At 39.9% G+C, this 12084-nt stretch overlaps 1 protein-coding gene across 4 annotated transcripts in view; it reads left to right on the top strand.

Moving 5' to 3' along the window:
* The window catches only part of rnf111 (ring finger protein 111), a 39485-nt gene extending 27487 nt beyond the window's left edge, over positions 1-11998 (top strand). The window contains exons 6-15 of one of the 4 annotated variants that reach the window (XM_056748136.1): positions 38-384; positions 5951-6203; positions 7221-7593; positions 7684-7809; positions 7952-8069; positions 8452-8529; positions 9043-9138; positions 9439-9525; positions 9949-10052; positions 10344-11998. In XM_056748136.1, coding sequence (XP_056604114.1) covers positions 38-384; positions 5951-6203; positions 7221-7593; positions 7684-7809; positions 7952-8069; positions 8452-8529; positions 9043-9138; positions 9439-9525; positions 9949-10052; positions 10344-10461 — 1700 coding nt within the window. In that variant the 3' untranslated portion in view covers positions 10462-11998. The remainder of the gene's footprint in view (positions 1-37; positions 385-5950; positions 6204-7220; positions 7594-7683; positions 7810-7951; positions 8070-8451; positions 8530-9042; positions 9139-9438; positions 9526-9948; positions 10053-10343) is intronic. The other 3 variants (XM_056748144.1, XM_056748152.1, XM_056748161.1) reach the window with 3 other exon arrangements.
* Positions 11999-12084: the final 86 nt, after the last annotated feature.

The raw sequence follows: 12084 nt of genomic DNA on the forward strand, positions 1-12084 counted from the left end.
TACATCTCTTCACCTCCTCTTTGTTTTTGTTCATCAGATGACAACAGAAGGAACATGTCGGCTGAAAACGCTGGGGTGGCGATGCCCAGGTTACCCTCCTGTTGCCCCCAGCACTCTCCTTGCAGCGGACCCTCTTCAGGGCACATCTCCCTGGGACACACCCACTCGGGCTGCCTACAGGGCGGGACTACACAGCAGTCCGGCTCGACGCAGTCCGGTGCCCAGCACTCTCACAGTCACTCGCACCACTTTCACCACCATCATCACCCCACACCGGTTGCCCCTTCCCTGCCCTTCCCAGAGTCCAGCTGCCCTTTGGAGAGACCCACTGCCTTGCCTGCACCCTGTGGTGGGGTGAGCATCAGCAACCAGTATCACGACCAGGTACTTTAATACCCGCATTGGTTCTTCAGGCCCGTTGTGGTGCCATTATTAGAAAATCAGTGAAGCCAGTGAGGCTTCGACATTATAATTTTGGGTTAGAAGTCATTTTAAAAGGCCTTTGAATGTTTTTAAATGAAAGTCTTATTAAGTATGAAAGGTGTAATGGCATTAACTAACATTAACATAGATTATTACATTCTGAAAAAAAATTTTCCTCATTTTCAGTTCATGTAGGCTAATGCTTTAACTATTGCTAACCAATACAACCGAATTAGACTTCAATAAGACTTTGACTTTGCACAGCATAACATGTTTTTTTTTGTCACATCACAGATGGTTTATGTTTAACAGCATATTTTTTCATTATAGATTAGTTGAGATTCTGCCTCCTTCAAATGCTAAGAAAATCTAAAGCACTTTTATGAAATAATCATCTTTTATGCAGCTTAACATTTCCACAGGGGGTTTAGTTTGAGGCCTTCCTGTCAGTTTTCATGAATAATTCACAACGAGTTAATTGTCTTGGCTGCTGAATTCTGTTGTTACTAGCAGATAAAGCTGCCGTGGAGTTGCGTTGGGCGCAAATATGCGTATACATTGCATGTGTTAAAGAGTGTAAAAGTGTTTTTGTCATGCTATTTTACACTTTTACACACAGAAACACACAAGGTCACCAGTAATGACACTGTTAGGGTGTTTAGCATGAAAAGGAAGTTGTTGTCATGCAGAATGCATCAATGGCAAACGACGGTGGCCTTTGATGATGGGGATGTGAGAAGTGCTGTTAGCTAGTGATCAAATATGCACATACAGGAGGCACTAGCAAAACGAGATGATGTCAGGCATGGTTAATACATCAAAGTGTATTAGATTTGGGCTAAATGCTGGTTTCATGAGAAAACCAAAACGGTTTGGTTTACATGTTTTTTTTCTCTCATCTAGTTACTTATCATTTTTAAAAACATGGTCAAGATCTGTGCCTTTCTGAATTAAGTGGAAGATATAATTTTATGATGCATACAGCTTATATTTAGTAGAGTTTTCACAGTTTTTCTCGATTGCTTAGAAACATTTCTTGAAACTATGGCTCCTCTTCTCAAAACACTAAACATCCGTAACTTCTCACCCAGTTCCATGAACATCATATTTTCAGGTCAAAATTTTGCTCTCCACTTTTTCTTCAACTTGCTGAAAAAACAAACTTTCCCCCAGACAAGTGCAGATAGAGCAAAATGCAAAAATTTACTTTAGGAAAAAAAAGAATCATTACAGTACTGTCAAGTAATCTTAGATGTAGTAGAGTATCTTTCAAGACAAGAAAAGTAAAAAAAAACAAAGTCTACTATTCTTGGTTTTCCGACAAAACATGCTCTTTTTCTATAAGCAGTCGTCTATGAGTTCTACAAAATAAAAAAATGTTTTACAATCACAAGTTTTAGGGTGTCTATGTGGTAGAGTTTACTGGGTACAGAGTAGTGAAAGTTCTCTCCTATAAAGTTCTGTTAGTGTGTACTGTTATTTTAATGTATGTTTACTGTTAGTGTTATAAAGCCCTGTTAATGATTCTAGGATGATAGATCATTTATTAATCCCCGGTGCGAAAACACAACAGTACAGTACACAATAGTAAAATCACAACAAGTGTAAAACAATAAATTATAATAATGTACAAATATACATAGAATACACAAGATCTAAATAGAAAATTTAAAAGAGCAGAGTGTATATATTGATACAAAAACAATCTACATTGGGTACACAAAAAATGCACAGGATATACACAGTATACATGCACATTATGGAGAGAGTGAGAGTTGCAGTCCATGATGGTCGAAAGTTTCGACATCATTCTTGTTTCAGCAACCAACTCTATCGGAACCAGATCCTCTACAATGACAGACAATGCCTTCTTGATGAGTTTGTTCAGTCAGTTGACATCCCACACATTTACTCCCAGTACACCACAGCACACCACAACGTAGAAGAGGGAACTAGCTACTACAGACTGGTAGAACATAAGAAGCATTTTACTGCTCACATTGAGGGACTTTAGTCTCCGCAAAAAGTAGAGTTGACTTTGGCACTTTTTGTAAATTGCCTCCCATGTTTTTTGACCAGTTGAGTTTATTGTCAGTGTGGACCCCAGGTATCTGTAAGAGTCCACGTTCTCCACATTACAATCACTAATACAGACAGGGATGGGCTGGGTTGTTTTTCTACAGAAGTCTCTCAGGACTCCGCGGAATATACTGTCTGGTTCTGCAACCTTGTTCTGGTGGAGCCTCCTCAGCTCACTCTTAACTTGTTCCTTCGTGATAGTCAGTCCAATACAGGGAATGTTGGAAATTTTGGGTGTTTTTGTGGACGTTGGAAGATTACTATGGGAGAATGGTAGATGGAGTGTTGTATCGGAGAGTAAATCGAATCGATTGAAATAATGGTGTGATCTGTCAGCCAGTGCTGGTTCGCAAACTATCACTCTTGCTGGTTTATTAAGCCAGTAATCCTACATGTTATCATGAGATTCTGATGGTGTGTCATCAGTTTTGCTAGTGAATGTTTACTGATGGCTAAATATGTGCTAATTGAGCTTACATCACGTCACTTTTGTTCATTATAGTATTTGTTTTCTGAATTAGAATATGGTTAAACCTTTGTTTTGTGTGGCATTTGTACAAGTTGGTGTATAGGTGTGAGAATGTGTTTATAGCTGAGAAAATGGTGAATTGTTTCATGAATTGTATGTCAGCAATTGAGTAAAACTGTAATGCATACAGTCTACAGTGCATCATATGCTGAAGGAGAGGCATACTGTTACACAAAAAAATCAACATAAGGAAGTCTTCTGTGAAAAATTCACATGCATTTCTTACATGTTGTCAATGAATTGCATTCACAGCATTCCAAAAATACATCTGATTTGGGCCGGTCACCTTTGACCCCTAGCTGTGTGTGTGACTTGTATGGGCTGTCACCATTAAAGTTGGTCTGATAGACGATGACATCCTCCATCGCCTTTGGCTGACAGCCATCTCGATGTTGGCTGCATGATGCAGGTTTCTCTGCATGGCGAAATTTCATCATCAGGAGGTTCCGCCATCGTCCGCACATACCGTATATGTACAGCATGACAAAAGTTGACAGCAGAGTCAACAGTATGACATTCTGTCCATGTGTCGAGCTCATCCATTCGAAAGTGAAGAAAGTGAAAGCAAACAGTGAATCATAGTACCGCAGTCGCGCAGTCTGTGTGTTAACTTGTCAATGACGACCTGAACTGTCCGCATCTGCGATGGCAGCGGGAAACATCAGTGACTTGTGACCCGCACAAGAATCGCGAATCACACACACACACACACAGCCTACACTGGTGGTGGGGTCAAGATCTACTCGTCTTACCACTTGAAATATAAACTGTAAGAAATTCTAAATGTGCAGGTCTTACTTATGCTATCTTGAAAACTGGTCGCAAAATGCGATTTGGTGGCAGTCTGGAACCCTGATATAATTTTTTTTTATGTTTTTAAACAATACACTGTGTAATAATTAGGGCTTTCAAAATTAGTGCAAATTAATTGGTTATCATATAAACTGGTTATAAATTGGTTATTATAAAAAGTTATCACCGCAGCACGTCGAGTTTAAAAATTTCACTTGATGGCGAAGCATACAACTGATCCAGAGAGCTCACCGCCCCCTCGCCAAAGTCAGACAACACTCGATTGTTTTCAGCGGAGACGGATGGACAACTCCACAAGCAATAGACTCACCTCATCGATAGCTAAATGGGTGGCTACAGCATGTAGGCCAGTTAATGTAGTGTAGGACGAGGGTCTACTTGAAATTATTCGCATCGCATCTATCGATTATAAATATGAACCACCTTCGGGAGCCACTATTACAAGCAAGATTCACGACTCCTACGAAGAGGAGAAAGCTAAAGTCATAGAGGCATTAACTGTGTGTTCAGACCAAACGCGACTTGCACGAATGAATTGCGCTATTTGCGCGTATTTGGACACTTGAATATTTTGAGTTTACTCGCTTCATTCGCGCGTCAAATTCACTTCATTACAGACGCGAATTCGCGTCATGGGAGGGGCTTCTGCCAGGCGGCTCCAGTCTCGTTAATATATATTGTTCAAATTGTGTAAAGATCGTTTTTGACAACTTGCCAGATTCTCCGACCTCTTTCTTTCAAGCAAGATCCTTTTTATTTCTGTTTCTATAAAAGTAAGAAAAAGAATCATACAGCTCCGGGTGTCCACAAACAGCAACGATTTCTCCCTCCGCTCGCTACGTCGTCTAATCACCTCACTACTAGAGTAAGCTCCTGATTGGTTAACGCGGCGCGAATTTTCGCTAATGTTCAGATTTTTCAACTCGAATCGCATTGACTTAACATGTTAATCACTCGCGCTTAACGTGCCATCCGCGTTTGGTCTGAACACCACATAAGACAGACAAACACGGTTGCGCTCACCGGAGATTACTGGACTTCCCTCAGAAACCATAGCTACCTGGGGGTCACGGCTCATTGTTTTGACACACACTGGAAACTTCGTTCGCTTTGACCGTTATGAAGACAGACGAGAGGCACTTGGCTAAAGTTTGAGCTGAGCACTTTCTGCAGGTAGCTAGAACAGCCGGTTTGACAGCGCCTTGGCAAAATGTTGGAAAGTAGTGGGCCATTTCAAGCATAGCCCAGTGTCCTGTTGTGCGAAAGTGTAAACAGGCTTGTGTAAGTAAATAGCTGCAAAGAAAGAAGTAATGGAAAGCTGTGGTTTTTCTATCTTCTATGGCCTTTGAAACATGTCTTCATACTTATGTCCAGCATGGTTTCACTAATAATAAACAACATACATTTGCACAAAGCATCATTATTGCCCATTCCAATGTTGAATAGAGTATTAAAATCTTAAAAAGTAATAATTTAAGGTTAATTTAGTATGGATAAAAATGTGCAAATAATCACGAGTTAACTCATGACAATCATGCGATTAATCGCAATTAAATATTTTAATCGATTGACAGCCCCAGTAATAATACACTTTTTTTGCAATTGGCAGATGCTTTCAATCCAAAGCATTTAACTTATACTTTTGATCAGAACTTATTCGGTTCGCTTTTGGTGTAATGAACTACCAGCCTCCATCCGAACTGCAGAATCCTTCACAAGTTTCGAAAAACAGCCCAAAACATACATGTTCCACATTTATTTGACTAACAAATAACTCTGTATGTCTGTCTGTCCAAAAAATTCAAAAACCTTGCTTTTCATTCTCTCCTTTGCTTACTCCAGTTTTTATCCTCCTAGTAGCATGGCCTTTATGGTACATTAATGGTACAATTTAGCATGTTGACTAAATGTTTATATGCTCTCCTCGCTTTGGATAAAAGCGTCTGCCAAATGAATAAATGTAAATGTGTTCCCATGGAATCAAACCCTTGACGTTTGCATTACTAGCATCATGCTATACCAGATGAGCTACGGGAACACCATTAGCACTCATAGCACTTTTGCCGCTTCATTAACATTTATCTCCGTCTCTCTGCTTCGTTTCAGCAGACTCTGCCTGTGGATCTCAGTAGCAGTGCTGTTCGTAGCAGTGGATCCAGCAGCACAGGGTTCCACAGCACATCTGCCTTCGACCCCTGCTGTCCTGGTTCCACCTCCCGGCCTCCTGCCAACGTTTTTCAGGCTGCAACTTTACCCAGCCAGCAGACTGTGGGCGACTCATTCAGCTCAGCCATAGTGGGCCAACCTCAGCCCCAGCCTCCTCAACTCTCCTCCTGCAGGCACTACATCCATCCTCCCTGTAAGCTCTTTCTTCAATAAAGTTATTTTATTTTGTGCAATTATTTATTGTAGGAGTGAAATGGTTCGCTTCAATAAAATAAATGCATGTTTGTTTGCATTGCCGTAGATTTCCTTGTCATTTCAAACATTTATGACTTCTTTACATCCACAGAACACAAAAGAAAATATTTTTGAAGAAAGTTGGTAACCGAAGTAGAATTGACTTCTACTGTATGGATAAACTGGAATTTCATACAATGTTCAGTTACCAACATTCTTCATAATACCTTTTTATGTGTTCTGCGGTCAAAAGAAAGTCATGCATGTTTGAAATGACAAGAGGTTGAATAAATGGGGACAAGGATTTAAATTTTTGGGTGAACTATCACTGCATAATATCAGTTATTGTTGAAGCCCCTGAATGTATTCAATACACTCAGTAGAAAAATGGACCATACTTAGTCGTAATCACATAATGTTAAGATATTTGAAATTGTTACACCCTGAGTTAGTAGATGTTATAAAGCTGATAGTAACATACAGTTTGATGTGAGATATATCTTTTTCTTCTGTTGTGAAGACACTGAAATACTGGTATTTGTGCTTTATGGTAATTAGATGAAACACCTGATGTTTAATGTGTTAAGTGCAGAAGGTAGTGTGCCCAGCAGTCCCACTTAATTGCTGATTCGTCTCATAATAGCGGTGTGCGGAATATAAATGAGTGTGGCAGGGCTCCCCGGTGGGCCTGAATTTAGTGAAGTAATTGCCACTCACAGCTTACTGGAGTACCTGTATGCACATTCCCCTTTTCTTACACTCTGTATTTTTACACACAAAAAAGGTTTTATCCTCTTTGATGGTGATCAGTAGAACTCGACCATTAGTGTAATTACGAAAAATAAGACTATATCCCTTATGCTACACTTTCCCTATTGTTATGGGCACAATCATATTTGGATGTCATGCATTATTTAAGACAGAAAAGGAAATTGGTTTCCTTCCATTAGCTAACTTTCCTTTTTATCACTTTCAGATGGCCCTCTGCCACGCCCCCTTCACCACCAGCCCCCTTCCTCCTGCCCTCACTCCCACGGCAATGCCCCTCCCCCTCAACAGCCTCCTACGCAGGGAGACTATATCATCCCACACCCTGTCCTCCCTTTCCACACCCCACTGCCCTCTCATGCCCCAGGGCACTCTGCGCCACAAGCCCCTCCACCTTCTCTTCCTGCCCACCATCTACCAGGCTCCAGCGCATCTCTGCCTCAACATCTTCCCCCTGAGCACCAGGCGCTGCAGCACCACCTGCCTACCGTTCTAGGCCCCAGCCCTGTCCAGCGGCTCCACCAGCACGAGATACTGCAGAGAATGGAGGTTCAGAGACGCAGAATGATGCAGCACCCAACGTGAGTCACTGTTGGATGTTGGGATTGTTAGATTCAAATAGCACTGGATGGAACACATATTTTCTCCAACCAATTTTTTTCCTCCCCAAGGCGAGCACACGAGAGGCCACCGCCACATCCCCACAGAATGCACCCTAACTATGGTCACGGGCATCACATTCACGTCCCACAAACCATGTCATCGCATCCTCGGCAGGCTGATACGAGGACGGCATGGTAAAGTGCTTTCAAACTAGAAAATTGCATTTGATTCGGGTTAATATAAGCAGTTACTGAAACAGTAGAACAAATCTAATTCATGATGTTGTGAGCAGTCTTTTATTGTACGCTGACGTGTAAGTTGCTTGCTTTTGTTTAGGGAGCTGGGCATTGAGGCTGGTGTTACTGTAGCTCCCTACCCTTCGGGGGGACACCTACACCATCTGCCCCACTATCACCCTCCACCCAGACTGCACCATCTCCCCCTACATCTGGTGGTAAGCCCCCTCTCTCCTCCAACAGAAATATATGCAAACATTAGCATAAATAAAGAGCCGTGATCTGTTCTCAGGTATGGCACAGATTAATCCTGGTAGCCCCAAGCCGCCCTATCTGTAACTGTTGTTTCAGGGGTGATATGAATGGATGCATGAATTATGCATCGCCAATTATAATGGAGGCTCATTAGACATTTCAAGTGTGAAATTTGAATTTGATATGGTTGATGGTCTAAAATTATATTTGAAAGTTATAGAGTACCACTCAGACACGTGGGTCATTTTAAATGGAGTATGGTCCTGATTTGGGCAGCCATTTACTAATGTGTTTCTAGTTTTTTTGGCTCTGTTTTTACTTATCTTCTGTCTCTGTTTCCTTTAGCACACTGGCATGTCTGAAGTGACCTATCCGCATATCCGTTACATATCTTCCAGAATGACCTTTGGACGTACTTATGAGGTTAGACATGCACATAGACCAAAAGCATTAATGACCAAAAAATGCTTGGGTGACTTTAAAGTTTATGCCACAAATAACTTTTGAAAATATACTTTTCAAATAACTATTGAAAGGTTCATGAATCATAAGAACATATTACGTTGTGTATGATGGAAGATAATATTATTTGTTGCAACAACTGTTCATGTCCTGAACTCCCACAATATGTGGCCATATTAAATTTAGCTAATTTAAAATTATTAAATTTTAAATTGATGTTTGTTGGTTTTAATAACACTAATGTAAACGTTTTAGATGTCTTCGGATGTATTCTAGTTAGTAGGCTTTAGTAATAATTAAATATTTTTTACAAGTATTCAAGATTTTGTTAGCATCTTAAAGCAAGTAACATCATAAATATGGTAATGATTTTTCTTTTTCAAAACATATTTATTAAAGACTGTTGTTAGAGTACATTTAAGCTAGCCACAAATTAATAAGTACTCCGTATTTACATGTTTTGTGTTTTAACAGGATCTGCTGCATTTAGAAGAGCGACTGGGAACTGTGAATCGTGGGGCCTCTCAGGGAACCATAGAGAGGTGCACCTACCCACACAAGTACAAAAAGGTGAGAACACATTACCTTACAAACGTCAGCGTTTGGCATGAGGTGGACAGGAGTGTGTCATGTCCAGTTTGGGCAAAATCGACAGACATTGCAAAAACTTAATCTGAGGAAACAATACAGGAGCTTCCTGTTAGACACACAAAACACCTCAAAAACTTAAGAACTTTGTCATCACAAATCCTTAATTGCCAAAAGCTGCTGGGTGTAGACATTTGACATGATATTTAGGAAAAGGTTCCATGTCAGAATGCATTAAATATCTGAATGACAGTAATCTAAAACCCTGCCGCCCTAATACAGAAGGTGGTGGAGAGAGACACTGAGGAACAGTTAGCACCTGAAGCATGGGCATCTGTGGGGAAAAATATGCACTCAACCACAAACTCGGTGAGAAAAAAAGTGAACATAGTTTGGGAAAACATGTCTTAGCTTACATATTTTAGTTGTTTATGGGGGCAGGCATAGCTAACAATGGCCAATCTAGCTGAGGACCACATTGAATAACATAAAACAACTTGTGGTTACCTGCTTGACAATCTGTTTAAATGAATACACTTCTCATGCCTATGTTTTTGTCTTTGTCGGCATCTCAGAGTGCGTCATGAAGCTTTTATGTGTTTATATAAGCATCACAAAGGTCAATTGTTAATAATATATAAAAGATAAAAACTTTGAGATTTTGGGGGAAGTATACACAAAAATGGCCAATATGATGTCATCAGGGTGTGTTAGTACTGCTTGCAGGTTCATGTAATTTGGGCAGCACTGATACTACACATAATGGCTGTTACGCTTCTTTTCCACACACAGAGAAAGCTGCTTGGGAAGCAAGAGGAAGAGGAGGGGGCAGAGGAAGACACAGAGGAGAAATGCACCATATGTTTGTCTATACTGGAAGAAGGGGAGGATGTCAGGTAAACCTAAACCCTAGAATGTATTGAATTAGGTGTTTAACACGATCTATAACCTTTGCGATCTTTTTTCATTTCGATTTCAAACTGGGTTGAGAAAAAATGTAGATTCCTATTTTTTTATTCTCTGCTGCCCTCTGTTGTTAAACCATTTGTATTATGTTTTGTGTCCCTTGTTGTTCCATTAAGCAAATTATTTGTGAGCTAATGAAAAGTTTGATAACATGCTATAAAATGATGTTGTATTTTTGTTGAATGATAAATGAATGCTTTCCTCCATCTGTTTTGCTGCAGGCGCCTTCCATGTATGCACCTCTTCCATCAACTGTGTGTAGATCAGTGGCTCCTCACAAACAAGAAATGCCCCATCTGCAGAGTGGACATCGAGGCTCAGTTATCTCCAGAGAGTTGATGCTATTTTTCAAACCTTTTTGTTGGACATTTATTTGTTTCCTTTTTATTTTCGTCAGTAACGCATTCAACCAAAGACGGCATGAATTCCTGTGCAACTATGGGAGAAAAAAACAACAATCCACAAAAAAAGCATCAAGCCTAGAGTGCCAGCTATCATGTAGTACCAGTACAGCTAGAAACAACATCTTCATCAAGGGTTTTGAAATGAATTGTAATGTATTTATAAAGGGTTTATGTAGCTTTTGTTTTCATAAGTGTCATTGTATTTTATTTTTGCATGGTTCCTTGCAATGCATTTCTTTGCACATATAATGAAATAGGCCTCCTAAGGCCTGAGATCCTGCAGGCGAGGATTACTGCTCTGGTAAAGAAGCATTTTCACATACCTGATGCCTTGCTTTACTGGAATAGAATGTCAACCTCCATTTTTAAACATTGCAGGACTCAATTCATTGATCAGTATATTGATTAGTTTTATGTTGTAGACAATGTGATCTGAAATAGAACTTTAAAGCGAGTCAAGACATTCCTTATTTAGAAAATTAGATCATGGACAAGAGATCATACAGCAGATCAGCTGCTGTAACAGTATTCACGTTATAACACAAGTTCACTCTTAACACCGGAACCTGGGCTGGACTCCATTCCATTTCACTTCAGCTCGTGACCAGAACTAACTGAATTCAGGAAATTTGATGTTAAAGAAAATGAAACTATGAATTTTTATTCATTAATCTTTAACTGATTTAATTGAAATGCATTCAACTCCAGCCCTGATGAGAACCAACTGAACACGTCAACTTATTGGACGTTCACATGGTGGTGTTCCATCAGTCTCCTCTCTGCACCTCAATCTGGCGGCACGTGTAACACACTTCACCTATAATGTATTTTGAAAGAGAAAGAAAAATATGAATGTCACCTCTCTGTATTCTAGTTGTTTTTATATTATAATCAAGTTGGACTTTTAATTAGATAAAGGAGGAAGTTGAAATCCTCAGACAAGCTCGATTGGATGACTTTCTGTGGGGATGACAGGCATGATGAAACGGCTGTCGCAAATGTGGAGTACTGGGAAACAGCTTATTTATTTCATCAAGGTCTCTTAGCCGTGATCATTTCTCTCTCAGAATTGACTCTTGTTAGCTTTGTTCTCAGATATTGTCATTAACACATTTGTTCTGCAACTGGGCAAACCTGTTTGCTACCTTCAGTTTTTTAACATGCTCTCTTTTGTGTCCGACAGTGAAATCCTAACACTAATATTAATCACAACTAGCTAACTTGCATATACTTGCACATGAGAGACAAAAGCCAGGAGTGCTGCGAGAATGAGAGTGCGCTGAGGCTGTGTATTTCCTCTCTGATTGCCCAACTATGAGGAAAAACTGTAATAATTTTGAATGGACTGTTTGAATGCAGTACTTAATGGCAGGTGTCCATGCATTCATAGACTTAATGGTTCCAGGATGATATTCCATGGGATTTATATTAGTTTTAAAATAATGAAATAATAAAGTTAGATAACTCTTTAATGTGTCCATTTTTGTGTCTAAACTTCATTCAAACTTCTATTTAGTTTTGTTATAGCAGCCATATCATAGCTATAACATAAATACAC

This window comes from Triplophysa dalaica, chromosome 1 (genome assembly GCF_015846415.1).
Source record: "Triplophysa dalaica isolate WHDGS20190420 chromosome 1, ASM1584641v1, whole genome shotgun sequence".
Taxonomy (NCBI): domain Eukaryota; kingdom Metazoa; phylum Chordata; class Actinopteri; order Cypriniformes; family Nemacheilidae; genus Triplophysa; species Triplophysa dalaica.